The 20470-nt window shown below is 48.1% G+C and overlaps 1 protein-coding gene across 1 annotated transcript; it reads left to right on the forward strand.

Moving 5' to 3' along the window:
• Positions 1 to 1435: 1435 nt before the first annotated feature.
• Positions 1436 to 18524, forward strand: ACTA2 (actin alpha 2, smooth muscle). Its single transcript, XM_032312746.1, has 9 exons — positions 1436 to 1564; positions 5935 to 6088; positions 7630 to 7758; positions 10372 to 10482; positions 12272 to 12356; positions 12735 to 12896; positions 14549 to 14740; positions 15598 to 15779; positions 18235 to 18524. Exons 2-9 carry the CDS (start codon positions 5960 to 5962, stop codon positions 18376 to 18378), a joined length of 1134 nt encoding a protein of 377 aa, XP_032168637.1. The 5' UTR covers positions 1436 to 1564; positions 5935 to 5959; the 3' UTR covers positions 18379 to 18524.
• Positions 18525 to 20470: the final 1946 nt, after the last annotated feature.

Consider the following 20470-nt stretch of genomic DNA (forward strand, 5'->3'; position numbering starts at 1 on the left):
TGCAAAAATTAGTAAGGTGAGTACCGCGAGTCTTGTCTGTGGTGTTTAGACAGCTAGTCACCTTACAAAGTTACCAGGCATGAGACAGCCACTCCTGAGACCGGAATACGACCTCTAGGCCAAAGGCCCTCTAACCAGGAAAACAGGGGATTTTTGCTTCACCTGGTCCCTGAGATTAAAAACCACTGGTTTAGTCCTGCAGACCGAATTTCACGTTACATTATGAAATCTTCATATTTGAGCTTTCAGACTGTTGTGTTTTCTGGTTGATAAAAAGTAGACCCACTGGCCAGATTCCGAAAAACACAGAGAAACCCGTTATTATTTATGTAGTCTTAAGCCATTTGAAATGTTCTCCTAATCCGCAGTGCCGCCTCTCCAAGATGAACACACGTGTATGTGCGTGCGTACCACCAATCCAACGACGTACCAGACCCAGTTAAAGGGAGGGAACAGCTGCTCTCAGCTGTCAAATAAAGCCATTCATTCTGGGACTGCTCTCCTGTGTCAGCGGTCTGGAAGTACTCACGCTGTCCATCCACAAGACTTCTATTATGAATTTAGTTAGGAACCTGGCTTGGAGGAGAAGAGCGGACGATGTCAAACACTGAAGCTCCCACTGACCCCTGGGCATGAGAGCTCACAGCCAGATCCATGCCCGCTGCCTGCTTATCTTTGAGATACTCACCTGCCTCTCTGTCACCTGTCAAATGGGTCAGCAGGTAGAGAGGGGGGTCAGAGGGATCCCCCCCACCCTTGAACACGCCCCTTTCTCTCCCAAACTGTTTCTGGGACACGGGGCGGCATGGACTCTGGTCAAAAGTGGCCCGTCATCATTCTGCTAGATCCCTCGGTCACAGTTGGTGGGCATTTGCGATGTGCCAAAGGACTAAGTGGTCAAGGTCACGCTGAGTCCCCAGGCTCCTCTGGGAAACAGGGGCCCGTCAACCCTGTCTGCACTTCAATTCCTAGTTCCATGAACACCACACACGGACTCGACTCAGAAACAGCATGACGGCCGTCAAATCACGTCTCTCTCTTTCTCTCTACTTATGATCATTTGGAGCAATGTCTCCATTGCAGGCCCCCTTCATAGAGGAGTTTTTTTTTTTTTTTTTTTAAAGTGCCTACTTCTCGAGGCCACTCCTCTTCGTGCTCAGGTCGTTCAGAAATGCCCTGAACGCCCTCGGGAGAGCAGGAACATACGGCCCGGCCTGTGTCTGCCCCATCACACAAGGAGCTCAGTGTCTCTGGGCATCTCAGGAGTGGCTCTGGAGGCTTGGGGTGTTTATCTCCCTCTGGCAGCTGAGCTGCCTCCCGCTCCTTGAGCAGAGCAGTGGAATGCGGTGGAAGAGACCCAGACCTCCGGCCACCCAGATTAGAGAGTTTTGTGCTGAGGTCCCTATATGGTTGTGTTAGCCCGAACGCTGGGCCCAAGTCTGTCTTTGTTCCTTGTTTGGGAAGCCAGTGGGAGGGAAGCAGGCCAAGGGGCTATATAACCCTTCAGCATTCAGCCTCCCCGAACACCACCCAGAGCGGAGGAACCCAGCCGAGCCTCCTCAGGGTAAGTGGCACCAACCCAGGGATGTGACTTCCAGATCCCGGCAGCTCTGATATTACTCAGTGCGACCAGACGTCATCGCTGGAGCTCGGGCTGGGCTGGCGCGCTCTGAAATTCCTGAATGAGCACAGCAGTAGAGAAATGATTGGAGCTCTTAGCCGCTAGTTATTCAACTTGAAAAACAAAGCGAAGGTGCTGTTGGATGTGGGGGAGGAGGGCAAAAGGGAGATGAGACGGAATCCGTGTGTCACCTGGAGGATGTCTTCATGCTAAATCAGCAGCCCAGATCTCGCAGGCGTTTCAGAGCCGCAGACTAGTGATTTCCAGTAAATCACACGTTTATTTATTTTTGGATGCTGGAAACTCCAGCATTTGTTTGCAGTTAGGTTTGGTATGGGGACTTCTCACTGGACTGTGTTTTTTTGTGTGCAGCGAGGGTGCCTGGAAGTGGGTTTTAGAAGCAAACAGAGAGCCCGCTTGCCTGGTCTTTGATGTTGACTCTGCGTGTTTGCTTCTGGGTTCCTAGGCTCTGATTGGTAGTGTCTGCTGTAGGAAAGCGCGTCTCTTGAGAATGTCTGTGAATTTATGCCTCAGAATGTGCATTGCATGGTCCATTGGTCATTTGCAGCCAAGTGCAGTAGGAAACCCGATGCATCTTTCTCTGTGAGTAAAGAGGGAGGGAGCACAGTGGCGTGCAGCTGAGAGCTGCTCTGGTCTCAGCCTATGGGAGGTCTGCTTTGCATTTCTGTCTCCCCGGGTGAGGCTGACCTGACTGCAGAGCCAGCCCTGCCTCCCCTAGGCTGAACTTCAACTTCCCTGTAAATCAGGGCTTGGCTGCTTCGGCCAGACTGGGGTTTTCACACTAAGCTTTTTCCTTCCATTTTGTGATCCTTGACTAAATATGGTTTGCATTTCAAGAGGGATGAGCTGGGAACTGCAGTGTTCTCCACTCCCCCACTGCCCCGCCCCGCCTTAACTACTCATTTTTGGCACAAGATGCACGAGAAACAGTTGGAGCAACCCCCCTGGCCAGGGGGGCAGTTCCAAAAGCAGACACTCGAGTGTGTTTTACCTAATTAGGAAATGCTTTGCTCCAAATTGAGCTGCTCATTCAGGTTATAGATAAGGGCTGTAAATCACTGAGCCAGCTTCTTTCCTGGGACTCAGAGAATTCTTCTCCAATGGCAGTGCTCCTCTGAGAGATTAGAAAATCGCTTGTGGACTTTTTTTTTTGCCAAATAAAAACGTATTTACTGAATTTTGAGATTTTTTTTTTCCTGCATGCGTTCTGACACTGGGGGTCAGCTTTCATTCTCTGCAGTATTACCCAAACACTCCCTTCAAGCCTGGCTGGCCAAGAAAGGAGGTAGTAAGGACATCCTCTTGTCACGTTTTCAGAGTGTGCTACTGCCACGTAATTCATCGCGTCTTCAACTCTTTTGGTTTGGAAAGTCTGCTTAACGCATCCCGGGGGAGCCTGCCTCTTGGAGCTGGCTGGCTCCCCTGCATGCCTCTGATTCTTACTGCCCGTTCAGTCTTGTCTCCTCTGTCTTTCTCACTTCTGCAGCTTCTTACTCTGCAAGGTCGGAAGCCGGATCACGTAAATGCCGAATGGAATCCAGTGTCTGGGAAGGGAAGGGATGGCTGGGGAGGGAAAGATCGAGTTGATCTGTTTCATTCTCCATTCTGACAAGTGGACTCCACAGGTCAAGGCTCTCCACGCTATGCCTGGGGACAGTATGGAAAGCAAGCCAAGACTAGAGATACAGAGATCTGGATAAAGAGGATAATTATATAATTATACTAATTATCATAACTTGAACATTTATTGAGAACTCATAATGTGTATGCTACTACAAATTATTTTCAGTGCTTTCTATAAAAAAACTAACCCTCCATCATAAGAACCCTGTATAGCATGAACTGATATTCTTGCTGTCTTACAGAGAAGAAAACTGTGATTGACAAATATTAAATAATTTACTAAGTCACAGGGCTTCTGAGGGGTGGAGTCCAGACTCACACCCGGGTGGTCTGACTGCAGAGCCCAAGCCATAATCATCATCATGCTCTGTTTTCCTCGTGGTCCTAACTTCACCAGTGCTGGGAACCTGGACAGGTCACTTCAATTCATCGAGTCTTGATTTCCTTGTTTGTCAGTTGGAGAGAACAGTATCTGATCCAGATTGTAAAATGCATGGCCTCAGCTGAGGTTCACACTCTTTGCAAAGGGTTACAGTGCATCTGGACAGATATAGCATTGATTTCCTGGGAATGATCTAGAAAATTACAAAGCATTTTTGTTGTTGTTGTTGTCATTGTTGTTGTTTTTGATTTTGTTTTTTTGTTTGCAAAACGTTTTTTTGGTGTTGTTATTTTTCTCTTCTCACACCCCAGAAATTTCCTTAAAAGAATTGCCTTTCATATCTGGTTCCGGATCTGTAGTGAGCTCACCAGCTTACAAGAATCCTCCTCAGCTTGAAATCTTAAAATCTCAAACTGGAGCAGAGAACTGTGGGTGTCCCTCTCTTTACAAGATATGTCCACCTAAGTCTGATCGGAAAAATGGAAGGCATCTAAACTGAAAGTTAAGGGGCTAGCCAAAGGGACCTGATCTTGGATTCAGCTCTGCCTCCAGCGCCCTTGAGCAAAACATTTCCTCTGTATTTTCTCATTAATGGAAATGAGGGCAATGAATGAAAATGGTCTCTCTAACAGACCTTCAATTTCCCAAAACTATAAAGTTGCTACTTCTGCTTCAACTTTTCAAATTTGGTGATAGGATCCAAGCATAGGAGTAGGATATTAAACATATTGTTTTATTACTAAAGAAGGCATGCTCAGCTTAGAAAATTTGACAGGGCCCAAGGAAGATCATTAAAAACACCAACACCAGGGGTGCCTGGGTGGCTCAGTTGGTTGAGTGACTGCCTTTGGCTCGGGTCATGCTCCCGGAGTCCCGGGATCGAGTTCCGCCATGGGGCTCCCAGCTCCACAGGGAGTCTGCTTCCCCCTCGGACCTTCTCCTCTCTCGTGCTCTCTCTTACTGTCTGTCCCTCAAATAAATAAGTAAAATCTTTTAAAAATAATATCCATCAATGTCTCGGTAAATATAATTAATCTTTTCTCGATGCATAAAAATACATTTTTAAAATAGGATCATGCGATGTTGTTTTCTCTAATCAATTATCTTTACATGAAATAAACTCTTTCCTGTCCTTTATCTTTCTTAATGGCAACAAGGTATCCTACTACCCAATGTGCAATTTCTTAGACTTTCCCTCACATGGATGTTTAAGTTAGCTATGATTTTTATTAATGGAGAATAACTGTGGCCCCTAAAATTTAAAGCACTTTCTTCGAAAGTTTCAATTGGCTCTAATGTTTTTCCAAAGGTAAAACAACAGTTCTTGGGATCCAGAAGAGATTTCCCTTTTCAACACTTTACATTTAACATTTCAGCTTCTCAGCATTTCCAAATTTTCCCATGCTGCCCACCCCTCAAAATCTACCTTGTCAAGAAAATATTTTTTTAAATATTTTATTTATTTATTTGACAGACAGAGATTACAAGTAGGCAGAGAGGCAGGCAGAGAGAGAGGAGGAAGCAGACTCCCTGCTGAGCAGAGAGCCTGATTCGGGGCTCGATCCCAGGACCCTGGGACCATGACCTGAGCCGAAGGCAGAGGCTTTAACCCACTGAGCCACCCAGGCGCCCCTCAAGAAAATATTTTAATGTGATAATCTATCCAGAGAAATGTGTTTGGGTTGGTACAGACAGCAAATTCCAGAAACTTCTTTAACATATGATAAGTCACTTATCTGTGTGAAGATCTGGTCTCCTAGTCTGATACTCCCCGTCTGTGCTCTACACTTGTTCATTCATTCACTTGCTTGGTCATTCTTTTTTTTTTTTTTTTTTTTAAAGATTTTATTTATTCATTTGAGAGAGAGAGAAATAGAGCGAGACAGAGAGAGAGAGAGCACAAGCAGTGGGAAGGGCAGAGGGAGAAGGAGACACCCCGCTGAACAGGGAGCCTAACGTGTGGCTCAACTCCAGGACCCCAAGATCATGACCCGAGCCAAAAGCAGCGCTTAACCCACTAATCCATCCAGGTGCCCCCTGCGTGGTCATTCTTTAAAGTGCTTCTGAGCACATGTGATAAGCCAGGCACAGTGTTGGGGGTCAATTGTATGAACATGGACTTCTGAATTGTGGCTTATAAAAGCGTTCAGTCTAATTAAAGTACTTTGAAATAAATGCTGTGATAACGGCCTGTGGTGTGCACTCTAGGTGTACAGAGTAGGAGTGGTCAGTTAAGGGCCACAATCACTGGATGACAGCTGGGTGGGCTTCATCCCTGTTCCCGTAGGACCCTGTGAAGCAGCTCCATCAAAATGTGTGAAGAGGAGGACAGCACCGCCCTGGTGTGTGACAATGGCTCTGGGCTCTGTAAGGCCGGCTTTGCTGGGGACGATGCTCCCAGGGCTGTTTTCCCATCCATCGTGGGACGCCCCAGACACCAGGTAAGCAATACCGTACTACAATTATGGAATGTGATAAATATCGCTACATTGACAGTCCCATTACAAGATATAAATGTATCAAGATAACAGGTGTGCACCTTAAACTTGCACAACGTTGCCCATCAAATGTATTCAATAAAACAAATTCTGATTGGAATAGAGAGAAACGGGGCTATAGGTTAGGTCGCTCTATTTCTGTGTGTCCGTGAGTATCCCCAGAGTGTCTCTCGTGGTCTCTCCAGAAATGATGTAACCTTGTTAAAAACAGACCTCTGATGATTGATGTCTAGGAATAAGTACGAATTTCATAGACCATGTAGACAGATTATCTAGTGGGTATCTGTCGGACATAAAGTTAACCTTTTCTCACATTCCTTTTTGTCTCAGTACGATCATTATCATCATGAGAAATACTGTGAATTACCCAGGAATGCAAACCACAGTCCCTCTTTGGAAGGAGATTAAAATAAACGCCTAGGTCACTCCTCTCAAAGATCTTGATATTAGACGAAAGGAGGCTTTGCTGCCAAGTGCAATTTTACATATCTTAGGGGTTGGTGACATATCCGTGGACAGCCACATGATAATTTTATAGAAAATTATGTGTAAACAAAATGTTGGGGGCCGCCACCTTTCATCTTAGAAAGTCTCCTTCTGCATCAGCAATGTGGTTGCTTGCGGAGCTTGTCTGACTAATCTCCGTGACTCTCAGTTTGGCATATAGTCGTACAAATAATAATAATAGCCACGTCCCATGAATGAAATCTGAAATCTATCTCTTTGTTGAACTGCGTGCAATGGAGATATTCGTACAAACCACTATTTATGGCTCTAATAGCAACAACTGTTTTTGCAATTCTGAAACAAGCACTCCGGTGCCATTTAAAATCCCAGCAACGACAATGTCCTTTCTCTCTCTCTCTCTCTTTTTTTTTTTTTTTTAAGCTGCACTTCAATGATTAAAAATGTACTTCCGACTAATTTAGGCAAACATCTTAATGTTGATTGGTACGGATTTATCCATTAGAAATCAAGCACCGAGCTCTCGTTTGTCAATATAATACTTTTGCTTATAATGGTTAGAAAATATTCACATCTCTTACGTGGGCGACCGCTTTAACAGTACAGGTTCAAGGGTTAACAAGAGGCAAAGTGCCCTCTAACTAACATGTAAAATTTCATACATTCATTTCACAAGTAATTCCTGAGCGATAAATACTTGCTGGGAAATTTGTTCTCAAGGCGAACAAGACAAGGACAGTGTCTGCCTTAACAGAGCTCATTAAGAAAAAGAGGAGATAAAAATTTATAGTGTAAAGTTGCTTAACCCATAAGGCCTTCTGCTATTTGGAGATGGATCAGGTCTGTTGCCAATCCACTGAGGGATGTTGTTTAAGAGCAGAGCCACTAGATACAGAATATCAAGTTGCTGGAACTAAAAGAGAACTTCCTCTTGCAATAATTTAACCCTTTGTGATTGGATCGGAATCAGTTCACAAGTTCTAGAGGAGGCTGACTCAGGCTGTGTTGAATCTTTACAGGGAGTGATGGTGGGAATGGGACAAAAGGACAGCTACGTGGGTGACGAAGCACAGAGCAAAAGGGGAATCCTGACCTTGAAGTACCCCATAGAGCACGGCATCATCACCAACTGGGACGACATGGAAAAGGTACCAGGAACTTTTCTGTAGGTCGAGCACTCAGGATGCATAATTTCCATGGCCCTGGTTCAAAAGATTTTGCTATGGTTGGGGGAAAAAAAAATCCTGAAATGCTTCTTTGAAAAAAAAAAAAATTCCCTGCATAAAAGATTTATAAACTAATTAAAGGGAGAGGGTTCTTCAGATGAGAGCAGTAGTCCTTTGCCAGTGGTAGGAATTAACAGTCTGTTGGCTCAGTCAACTGGATTACCCTCCCAGGGAGGGCAGCCAGAAGAATCACCTCCCCCTCCTACCCCCCCCAACCCCTCCCTCCCTGCTCTCACCAGCCGCGGGAAGGCTGTGCCTCCCAGTGGCGGAGAGGAGCCAGAGTAGCTCTGCCCTGCCCAGGGCCCACGCTGGAAAGCTTTTCACCAATCACCCTGAATTTCTTTTAAGTGTTTCTTTTAAGTGTTTTAGTTTTCGCTCTAGAAGCGGGAGTCATGACATTGCACATTTGGCACATTGCTGAATGTTCCCCATTATACTGAAGCTCAAGCAACAGACACAAATTTTTAAATATTTTAAAAAGTACCTCTCTGTGTTGCATTAAGTGAATGCTTTATCTCCCAATTTAATATAAAAGAGCTGTGGGAAGAGTTAAATCCTTGGATTTATTTTTTTTTTTTAAGATTGAGGGGGTGGTGAACGAGGGTGGGGAGGGAAAGAGGGGGCGGGAGAGAGGATCTTTAGCAGGCCCCACACCCAGCGTGGAGTCCAGTGCAGAGTTCCATCTCCCGATCCTAAGATCATGACCTGAGCTGAAATCAAGAGTCAGATACTTAACTGACCGAGCCACCCAGTGCCCCAAATCCTAGGATTTTAATGTTCATTATTAGGCATCATAGAAACAAATGATTGGAGAAAAAGCAGACAGGCTAATGGGAAAATGACACTAATTTTTTTTAATGTAGCAAAATATTAGAATCCCGATATCTGGACTTTTATTTGTCAGTTCCCTACACACACACACACACACACACACAATCTCACCAGTTTAAAAGAAAATAGTATTGTGAGAATTTATCAGTAAAAATGCCAAGGACTCTACTTCCCTACAACAGCATTTCATTAGGTTTGCTTTCTCTGAGATGCCGGATTTGGTTAGGGCTGCAGTTTGCACGGAGAAGAAGGTATTAATGACAGTAGGAAACACTCTGAGAGTTTCTCCGTGGAGATAGCAGCATCTCAGAATGCACGCACTGAGAGAATTGGGAGGAATAAAGCATTTAATCATTTATAAAACTGAAATTTAAAGTGAGGTGGGGAGAGAGGCTTGCCGAGGGGAGGCGTTGGTTGGTTGTTTTCTCAATTTCGGCGTAACCACAGCATATAACATGACTTGTGGGATTTCTTGAACACTCTGCTACTTTTATCCCATCAAAGGAGTACAACTTTCAAGAGCCTTCTTTCCTTTCTAGAAACCACAACTTCAGAACCAAAGACACCAGGACAAGATAAAGATTCTTTAAAGTCAGTCTGGCTTTTGTCGATTTATAAAAACTTGGGCAAGCAGTTCCCGTTTTGTTTTGTTTTGTGTCAGTTCTGGATGAATCTCATATTCCCCGTGCTAGCAAAGATTTCTTGGGCCCTTAAAAAGAATTAATTTAGCCCTTTTTACAATGGTCTGTTCTTCTTGGCATCGAGGACATTCAACCATAAAGCAAACATGCTCATGTCCAAAGTACCTCACACGAATGAGCTATCAGCGGACACAGGCTTTTTTCAAAGCACCTGAAGGTCAGATATCCGTCCACAAATGGAAGGTCCAGAGCGTGTCCACAAGGGCAGGCTTCTCCCAGCCCTGGAGACCAGAGAGGGGGACACCTGTCTTCTTAGGATATGTTATGGAGGGAAATTTCCCAAGAAGTATTAAAAATGGTACCTAGCTTTTTCAGGTCAGTTTCATTCATCCATTCACGCATTCACTCGTTGACTCATTCACTCATTCACTCATTTACTTGCAAAACTAAATCATTTTCCCAGGAATATTAACTGAAGTGGTCATAGGGGAAAAGATATAGTTGGCACCCGGCTGGCTCAGCCCAAAGAGTGTGAGACTCCTGATGTCGGGATGGTGAGTTCAAGCTCCACACTGGCCATAGAGATGACTTTAAACAAAGGTATAGTTGAGTGATAATAATAATATTCATTCTGGGCCAGGCACTGGAGTGAATAGTAACTCTAGGGTTCTCACAAAGACAGACAAGTTATTTTCATATTACCTACGGTGAGATGAGCTGGGAAGGATTAAAATTTGCCTTAGCTCGCACCACCAAGAAGTGGTTGAGCTGGGATTTGAACCTGGATTTGACGCTTGGGCCTATGCCCTTAGCCACTATGCTGTCCCGCCCCCGTGACCGGGGTCTGGGTTTTTGCTGAGTCACTTCCTCGAGGTGACTCCTTGGGTAAGTGACTCACAGTCTTTAAGCTTCAGTGTCTGTGTCAGTAAAAACATGGACATTTGGTGAGTGCTTGTAACGTACGATTTGGTCCTAGTTTCGTGTAGCTCATTCTGGTCCCTTTTTGGGGGCCCGCAGCCCCCCACAACATCACCTCATCGCGTTTCTCCTTGGCCCCCGCTAGATCTGGCACCATTCCTTCTACAATGAGCTTCGTGTTGCCCCTGAGGAGCATCCAACCCTACTCACCGAGGCACCCCTGAACCCCAAGGCCAACCGGGAGAAGATGACCCAGGTAAAGAGCCACTCCAGGATCCAGCACTCTGTTTGAAAGGCGCGGGGCAGGAGAGCAGAGAGGAGGCCCAGCCCAGCAGTCTCCTCACAGACCAACAACTTCCCAGGAACCTGGGGATTCCCAAGGACAGAAACATCATGATGTTACCCACTCCCTTAGGGCAGGAACGGCCCCTTGACTCCAGAAGCAATAGGAAATTAGAATATGTAATGGAAAAGGCTGGGCATATTAGGTTACAAACTTGGAAGGAGAAATCATTTCAAAATGTGGGTTAACATCCAGCGGGGAATCTGTTGCTTCTCAGCTTCACGAGCTTAATGAATCCCTTTAATTTGGATTCCTGGTCTCCTTGCCCGTGTGTCTTGGGAATAAGACTAGTACTATTATTTTTCAAAGTGTTGATGTGAAAAATAGTGAGGCAAAATGTCAGATGTGCTTGGCAGTGCCTGATACAAGATATGTTCAGCAATAATAGTTTTTACTGTCATTATTGTGACTTGTGTGACGCCCAGAGACCTTAGGGTAGGAGATCACCCATTCCACCGGACAGACAAGCCTTCCAGTTTGGATGAGCTACCAAACAGAAGCATCCAATATCAGCTTAATACTTGCTCTACTGAAGCTGTGGGTAAAGCATGTCACCTGCATTGTCTCTTTAAACCTGAACAAGGTGAAGCAGTTTGTAGTCTATAAATGAAGAGTTAGAGAAGTGGTTATAGAATGAGATATTTGATTATATAAACAAGCATTTCAAGGATTGTGTACAAGGGGTGACTGCCGCAAGGTCATACAGCTCAAAGCAGCAGAGCCTGGAACAGACCTGGGATCTTTTGGGATCAATAAATTTATATACGCAGGACCTTTCCCTCAGAAGAGCTCTTGGCACTTACACCAACACACGGGCGGTCATTCTGTGCAGGGGACACCTGTGCCCCTGGGATTCCCTCCACGTGACCATCTATGTCATTTCTGACGGGTGTTCTTATCCCTGGGAATGGTGTGGGAGTGGAAGAACAGTTGGGAATCATGGCTGTCCAGCAAACGATGTGAGATGTTCTGGCGGATAGACCAGGCAGGGTTTGGCAGGTGGAGAAGGGGAGGCCCATGGGCATCTCTGAGTGCATCACCTTCTCAGCCGTGACCTGCAGTGGCTCTGGTCTTGTCCCCAGACTGCATGAACTGAGGCACTGGCCTTCATGTAGGTCCCTTAGCTTCCAGGGGGCGTGTCTCGTCTTTCAGGATCAAGGTCCCTTCCGTTCAAGCCAAAGTGACTTTGGATTCTTGGGCTGACATTGACCCAGTAACTCCATGAGAAAGTGGAACAGACCGAACAGGGACCTCAGACAATTCACGGAACTGGGCTTGTTCCCAACCGGTCGGGGCTTCTGGTCCAAGATGTCCTTTTGTAGAACAGAGAAGTCCAAGCCTGAAAGTCATCTTTTCTTTGCCTTTGGCTTTAGTACCATTAGTCCGTCCTAGGTTGCTCACACCGCAGCTCGCCTAGTCCAAACTCCTCCGTGGACAGTTGAGACACCAGGAAGGAAGCCCGCAGCGGTCAGCTGATGAGATCTCCAAGGTCTCGTGGGAGCCAGGGCCACCCCCTGCGTACCCCCACCCCTCTCGGGTGTGCACCGCCCCTCCCCCTCCCTGCACCTCAGGGCACCATGCCCTCTGCCCTGAGCCACACAGGCAGGGCTGTGTTCCGAGCCCACCTGCAGGGGGCGCTCTCTTGACCATTCTTGCCAAGACTGGTCACATCCCTAATGTAGCTCTTTGGCTTGCTTTGCAGATTATGTTTGAGACTTTCAACGTCCCGGCTATGTATGTGGCTATCCAGGCAGTACTGTCCCTCTACGCATCTGGCCGCACGACCGGTAGGTGGGAGCCCGGATTGGGTGCACCGTCCATGACGGGCTTTGACAGTTGTAAACATGGAGTTTGGATGGACTTGGGGTGGGGTGGGTAGCTAGACCAGACAGGGCTAATCCCGGCCCTGAGAAAGGCCTTCTTCCCACCTTAAAAAATAAGCCCTCGAGCTCTATTTCCAGCAGGACTTTCTCTTTCTCTCTCTTCCCGCTCTGTCTCTATCTTCCCCCAGCCCTGCCCTGCTCGGACCATGCTGTCACATGCTTTCTCTCTTCTCTTTCAAATCAGAGGCTCAGAAACTCCCCTTCCGCTCGCCCAGGTGCCCCCTCCCCCCAGCAACACACCTGCTGCCGTGGTGATTTTCTTTGTGCCCATTTGTTCCCCAGGCATCGTGCTGGACTCTGGAGACGGGGTCACCCACAACGTGCCCATCTATGAGGGCTATGCCCTGCCACATGCCATCATGCGTCTGGACCTGGCCGGCCGCGACCTCACCGACTACCTCATGAAGATCCTGACCGAGCGCGGCTACTCCTTCGTGACGACCGGTGAGGCGGGCAGGAGTGAGGGCCGGGGGGCAAAGGGGCCACGTCTCTTCACAGTGACATCCAGGACCCTAGGGACCATCCAGGGAGGCAATGGGAGGAGACTATGTGGGTGGCAAGGCTTGATTTCAATGCCCCAAGTCAGGCACAGCCCCTTTTTTGCTCCAAGTGATGAGAGGGTCTCCTTAAGAACAGTGAGAACCTCTAGGAGGACAGCTAAGCGGGGGTCTATCACTTGGACATTTTTTTAACCTCCTCTGTTCACAAGTAGGACACTGAGAGGTCAGAGACAGGGGACAACATTGGGCAGTGTTTGCCAGGGGCCCAGGGTGCTGCTCTTGGAGACACCAGGGGAGGGCCGGGGCCCAGTCCTGACACTCACCAGCAAGGTGACCCAACCTCACCAAACCACAGTCTCCTCATCTGTAGAATGGGGAGGGGGGTCACCCCTCACACGATTGTCATATTGAATGACACCAAGCATGCAGAATTCCCAGCACTGAGTAATTCCGCATCTGTAAGTCAGTAAGCTAGTTATCGTTAGCTAGTCGGAAGACCAGCCTGGCAGCAAGCTGTTCAGGTGTCTTCGGCCTCCAAGCACCTGCCGCACGTCTACATTTGCCAGTGGCGTCCTCGATGCCCTGGCTGCCGGCCCTCCCCCCAGCGATCTGGTGGTGTCCACACATTTCGGTGTCTGGACACACCTGAGGTTTATTACAGACCCCGAGCTTGAGCCCTGTGGATGTTAAAGTTTCTGGGGTAAGGAGTTGAATTCCTTCCTACGTTGCTCTTCTGCTCCCTACAAAGAACCCCAGGTGATCTCCAAAAGGCTCCAGGGGCCTAGGTGGAACCAAGAGGTTAGAAGTTCAGCGTGCAAGAATCCGAGGAGTACTTGCTGCCCCCCTACCCTGCGCTGGGCACCACGGAGCCCCCTGGGCTGGGACCAGGCCTGAGCCAGGGCTCGTCTCCTTCTGGAAGGAAATGAATATGCCAGTGGTGTGACCTGAGACCTACCTGGGCTGGTCAGCATGGGTCTCGGAGCTTTTTGAAAACCGTGGGGGCCTCAGGGCACCTGGGTGGCTCAGTGGGTTAAAGCCTCTGCCTTTGGCTCAGGTCATGATCCCAGGGTCCTGGGATCGAGCCCCGCATTGGGCTCTCTGCCCAGCAAGGAGCCTGCTTCCTCCTCATTCTCTCTGCCTACCTCTGCCTACTTGTGATCTCCCTGTCAAATAAATAACTAAAAATAAAAAAGAAAAAAAAAAAAGAAAGAAAAGAAAAAGAAAACCATGGGGGCCTCAAAACATGAGACTTCTTGGACAACTGAAAACTCCATATAATGAACTGTTGTAGGACAAGCGTAACAGAGAGTGAATAGTTAATCCTGAAAAAAAAAAAAAAAAGTCCCACAAGTATCATGCAGAAGGATGCCTGTAGCTAGCATGTTTCCCGTCATGTTTTCCAGACAGTATTTTCCCCTCTGTTAGGGACAGAAGGGGCTCCCTCGTGGGCCTGTAGTTTAATTGCCATCACGGATTTGGGGTTGCAGATCGAATTTACGCACGTTTTTGAAGGCACCCATATTGGGGGCGATGCCCAAGGGAGGCAGGTGGGGGTTTTAACACCTGTCGCAAACCTGCATGTTTGTGTTTTGCCAGCCGAGCGCGAGATCGTACGCGACATCAAGGAGAAGCTGTGCTACGTGGCTCTGGACTTCGAAAACGAGATGGCCACAGCTGCGTCCTCCTCTTCCCTCGAGAAGAGCTACGAGCTGCCCGACGGGCAGGTGATCACCATCGGGAACGAGCGCTTCCGCTGCCCGGAGACCCTGTTCCAGCCCTCCTTCATCGGTAGGCTTCAGCGTCCCCTCGCTGCGCAGGGGCGGAGCACCCTAGCCCCTCCCCGCAATCCAGCCAGCTCCTGGCTCTCAGCACCCTTCTGCCTGTGGGCACTGCAAGACCAAATGCATTTCTAAACCAGGGCAAGGAAGAGAGTGTTCGATTTCTAGGGAGCGCAGAAGGCCAGGAAAGGAGTTTTCTTTCTAAGCCAACATGGTCTATGCTGTAGTCAAGCCCAAAGCCTCCTTGGTGTGTGTGTGTGGGGGGGGTATGGTGAAAAAAGTCAGCTGCTCCCTGTGCTGAGGACACAGGAGCCCCGGATGGGTGGGAAGGATAGGCTGAATGCTGAGACTATGGAAGGAGTGCGGTGGTGGGAGAGGAAACCCAAGAGCTTGTTCCTGCATTAGCACTGACCTTGGACATTAGCCTGGTTGTTTACAGAGGGTGGGCTCTTGGAGGCGTGAGCCCGGGCTTGGGTCGGATGAAGCACCTCCCTGGGCTTTGGCACCCTTTAGCTTTGAGGGGCGCTGGCAAGGGAGCAGGCAATGAGAGACTTGGGTTTGTCCCAAGCTACAGCTGCTCTCACTGGCTCTGTAGGAACCTCCCGCGGGGAGCCTGAGGCTCTGCCCCCCACCTCCAGCGAAGTGATATTGTAGCCCTTGCCCCCCGGAGGCACCGTGGCAAGGCTTCCCCACTAGATGAGAGGTGGGAGAGCGTGGAGACCATCAGGACAGGCGGTGCTCATACCGCGATGCCTCCCTAGCTTCCGTCCAGCCTAAGACCCTCCAGCAGCTCACGATGCTTTTTCAGTCTGCCCTGAGTTTTGTCCTCCACCCCTGCAAGGATCATGACCTGTGTCTCCTTCGCAGGGATGGAGTCCGCTGGCATCCATGAAACCACATACAACAGTATCATGAAGTGTGACATTGACATCAGGAAGGACCTCTATGCTAACAACGTCCTCTCAGGGGGCACCACCATGTACCCCGGCATTGCTGACCGCATGCAGAAGGAGATCACGGCACTGGCCCCCAGCACCATGAAGATCAAGGTACGGTTCAGGGTAGGGGCCACAGCTGTGCTGCCGGCTGTGATGCCAACCCATCACCAGATGCGACGGGCTCTCGGAGGCCACGTCGTACTCACGTGTGCTGGTGGTTTCCCGTTAAGCAGTGGGTCCACATCCACAAGTTCCACCCTTTATAGGGTGTAAGTCAGTCCAGTTCATCAGAGAAGCTAAATTATTTGGCACAAAATTTCACCTATAATCATCCTTGGCCATCAGCAGCTTTCAGAAGTGAAGTTCAACAGAGCTCCCATATGGGCATATGCCTTGATTTTTCTATTAAGATATAACTCACACGTAACGTTTTATTAGTTTCAGGTGTACAACCTTAACTCAGTATTTGCCTGTATTGTGAAACGATCCCAACAGTAAGTCTAGATGATTTCCATCGTACCTCTTAAAAATATACATTGCATCATTTTCCCCATCACAGAAATCGTGCATCACACACAGAACATTACCAAAAATCAGACGATACGGACCTGTTTCCGAAGAGGTTTAAATGTTGTAGTTTCTATCCCATGTGCTCTTTTTCCACTGTCAACCCTGACCTCAGCTCTGTGGCCAAGAATTAGAGTTGTATCTCTGGCTCTCTGTCTGGCCTTTTGATCTAGGTGCTCAGAAGTGCAGAATCCCTCCAGGATGACCAAGTTCGGTCCCCGAGCCACCAAAGACCCTTCTATTATGTGTGTGCACTCCCAGTCATGGGAGCTCAGAGATGAAACAGACAGTTCTTTGGAGGCAGACTGACAGGTGCCTAGAGACTTCTCCAAAGCTGTTTTCCCGCTCTGAAGTCAGAAGCCATGCTGGGACTCTCTAACCCATGTCCCAGGGAGCGGAAGAGAGGACACTTGCGTGCAGACCACACACGTGGGAAGTATTCAGACACATTCTCTGTTACTTGCACTCCCTTGTCTTTTGAAAAGGGTTTGTAGGTAACAGACAGATAGATAGACCAGAGTTATCTGCCTGCACCGCAGGCTCTGAAAGACTGTATAGTGAGAGGAGAGACTCTTTCCCAAGGTTGGTGTTTCTTGGATGCTCCTCTGATTGGCTGTCTCCCCCTTACTCCCATGTGGGGTGGCGGGGAGGAGAGACATGCAACCAGCTCTGGTCAGTGAACGCACTGACAAAGCCTGCCCAGGTGGGGGTGTGTTACATGACCAGAGCTGGCCTTTCCTGCTTACCCAAACCTAGCTTCTTGAATGACACGAATGCGGAACTTGTGACTCCCCTGGGGGGAGAGAAAACCCGTTAAAAAAATCTGGGGCCATAAGGTGATGAATTCAGGGAAAACTCAAACAGGATGGTGGTGGTTATAGGGACTCTGCACTGTATTTGTTACCTTTCTGTCCATCTAGAATTACCCCCCACAGGATAAGGTTGTTTCTAAAACAAAACGAAACAAAACAAAACCTCATCTGGGAGAGGTCCAGGTTTGAATATTGGGTCTGATGGGAGCACCACCAGCGTGACCTAATGTCAGTTACTTAAACCTCTCTCAGACTCTGTTTCCGCATGTGTAACATGGGGCTAATTCAATACTCTCTAAACTGGTTTGAGGTAATATGTGTAAAACGCTTAGCGTCGTGTTAAGCACATAGAAGGTGCTCAGCAAATATCAGCTACTTGTATGAAAAATACATGTTCAGGGGGACCTGGGTGGCTCCGTTGTTAAGCATCTGCCTTCAGCTCAGGTCATGATCCCAGGGTCCTGGGTTCAAAACCCACATCAGGCTCCCTGCTCAGCGGGGAGCCTGCTTCTCCCTCTCCCACTCCCCAGCTTGTGTTCCCTCTTTTGCTGTGTCTCTCTCTGTCAAATAAATAAATAGAATCTTTTTTAAAAAAAAGAAAAATACACGTTCAAACAGAGCTTGGGGAATAGACAGGAATTAAACATTTTCACCGTGGTTTCGGAAATACCTTGTCTTTTTGCCCAAGTGTCCATATTTGTCTGTACCCAAGTATTCCAGTGAGGACTGGGGTTGGGAATTTGCTCCGCCGTAGCTATGTTTTGGGGTTCCAGCAGGTAGAAGGGACCCCTATCCGGAGTCATTTCTCTCTGCTTCTAAACCATTCAGTTATTTAAGGAACATTAGCATGGCCTGCGTGTCAGTCCTGGGTAGCAGGGAGAGCCAGGCAGGGCAACTTACTGGGACCTACCCCAGAGAAATGTCATCCAACAGGGGACCCTGAGCCCCTCCAGTGTCAAACAGTGCATCTCAGTAGACTTAAAGAGGTGGGAGGAGGCAGAGTCTAAATTCACTGGTTGCCTCGCTGGGCTTAGGGTCAGGGTGGGGTTAGGGCCAGGCATCCGACAGCCAAGACTGTCCCCGCTGTCCACAGAACTCCAGCGAGGTGCACCCAGTCTGGACCCTGGGGGGATGCCCGGCCCTGTCCCAGTGCTTTAACGGCCCTTCTTTCTCATCCCGGCCAACAGATCATCGCCCCTCCGGAGCGCAAGTACTCTGTCTGGATCGGCGGCTCCATCCTGGCCTCCCTGTCCACCTTCCAGCAGATGTGGATCAGCAAACAGGAGTACGACGAGGCCGGGCCCTCCATCGTCCACCGCAAATGCTTCTAAAACACGCCCTTGCTCTCTGTCTCTGGCACACAACTGTGAATGTTATGTGGAGTAATGCCTTCAATTCTTTTCCAAATCATTCCTAGCCAAAGCTCTGACTTGTTACCTACGTGTTTTTTAATAAATCTGAAATATGTTACTGGTCACCTGCAGTCTTGGCCTCTGCTGGGCCCCCTGTGGCTCACCTGCTTTTGTAGATGGACCAGTGGCTCCCCCTGGTGGTGGATCCTGGAACACAACACGGGTAGGCCAGACTCGCTCAGACAAACCTGGCAAGTTCGGAGCAAATGCTGTCAGTGGAAATAATTTGAAAATATACACGAAGTAAATGGAAACATGGATGAAAGTGTATCAGTAGGATAAGCCACCCTGAGCTCACAACTTTCCCGTCATTACATTACTTTGCTGTCTTAAAACCTCAGTACTGGGAGCCTGTTGAGTGAAAACAGAACAGTAACTCTGGGTATTAGAGATACAGGTGTATGATTATCATATATATGAAACATAAGCAACAATGAATATACAGATTTTCCTCAAATTGCAATGGGTTACATCCCCACAAACCCAACCTGAGTTGGTAATACTGCGAGTCAAAATGCATTTTAATGCATCTAGCTATGGAACATGGTTAGATGAGCCCAGCTGCCCTCAGATGCACTCCAAACACTGACACGAGGCTCCCGTTGGGCAAAACCACCTGGCACAAAGCCTATTTTATAAAAAGACAAGTGCTGGATATCTTGTGTAATCTATGAATTACTGTGCAGTGAAAGACGGGTTCGAAATAGGGGGAAGTGTGTCTGTCATTGACCTTGGGATCTGTGTCCGCAGCTCCCGCCCAGCCTCAGGAGACGGTATCTACCACACAGTGCTAGCCTGGGGGAAAGATCGAAATTCAGATTCGAAGTACAGTTTCTACTGAATGCCTTTTGTTTTCACGCCATCATAAAGTTGAAAAATCTGAAGTCGAATCATTGTAAGCTGTGCCCATCCGTATGGGTATTAAAAGAAAGTCTGACTTTCAGTCTTTCAGGGGAAACAGATTCTTAAAAGAACAAGAAATGCTGCTCTAAAATCTCATGATGCTTTCGGATTTCGGTTTCCCTTCTCCTGATCCATAGCTACAGAGAGAATCACACGAGAAGGGATGGAAAGGTCAGCAGGACTCTCCAAGGCCCACCACACAAAGGGCTTTATACATCTTCTCCCTTTTGTGTTCTTCTGAACGCGGTGGGCATGGTATCATTATCATGTCCCTTTCACAGAGGAAGGAACAGAAATTGTTCCCTGAATAGCATCATACAGAGGAGCTGTCCACTTCAGCTCCTCTTTTACCCATTTTGGCTTGGGAGGTACAAAGAGGCACAGAAACACCTTCCCTACTCATAGGGGCCTTAGTCTCAAAGTGCTTTTCTCCCCGGGCTCTTCAGTGTCCTCTGCAGCCCCCCAGCTGGGTTCCGCTTGTCCCTCGTGTGGGAAAATCTAAGTGGAGGTCAGCAACCAGTGGCAGTCCTTCGAGCGAGGGGTGTCTGTCCATCTCTTGTCTGTCTCTGTCTCTGCAGCATCTTACTGCAGACCTACCCAAGACTTGATGCCTGGTTGGCCCAGAAAATCCAAGCTTTTCCTCTTCCCTCGTCTTCTCTGGCCCTGTGGCTGGGGTTAATAACAGTAATACGACAAATAATGAGTTGGCATGTCCTAACTATATTAAGACCTTATTTTATCCAACGACAAGCCTACGGAGTTGGTATTCTTACTGCCTTTTGACAGACAGATGGAGGAACTGAGCAGTCCTACCACTGGGAGAGGGGCAACTTGACCTTGGCTCTAAGCCCAGCTCTCAGCCCTTAGGCCAGTGTACCTCAAGGCACAGGCCACACAGGTCAACATCACTGGGGGCTCATGTTAAGTGGGCAGATTCCTGGGTCATAATCCAAAGCCTGCTGAACTAGTATCTTTGGAACTGAGACTGGAAGCTTGAGTTTTAATCAGACTTCTTTGTTGATTCCTTCGCACATCAAAACTCGAGAACTGCTGTGACATGCTACGACTGAGGGAAATTTCCCGGTTGCAGATTCACGCTTACTAGGCA

The sequence above is a fragment of the Mustela erminea genome, chromosome 14 (genome assembly GCF_009829155.1).
Source record: "Mustela erminea isolate mMusErm1 chromosome 14, mMusErm1.Pri, whole genome shotgun sequence".
Taxonomy (NCBI): domain Eukaryota; kingdom Metazoa; phylum Chordata; class Mammalia; order Carnivora; family Mustelidae; genus Mustela; species Mustela erminea.

Bases quoted from the DNA above. Each gene is read 5' to 3' on its own strand.
- ACTA2 (XM_032312746.1), top strand. From the start codon at position 5,960: ATGTGTGAAGAGGAGGACAGCACCGCCCTGGTGTGTGACAATGGCTCT. The intron at 12,897-14,548 runs GTGAGGCGGGCA...GTGTTTTGCCAG, and splicing joins CTACTCCTTCGTGACGACCG to CCGAGCGCGAGATCGTACGC. The intron at 14,741-15,597 runs GTAGGCTTCAGC...TCTCCTTCGCAG, and splicing joins GTTCCAGCCCTCCTTCATCG to GGATGGAGTCCGCTGGCATC.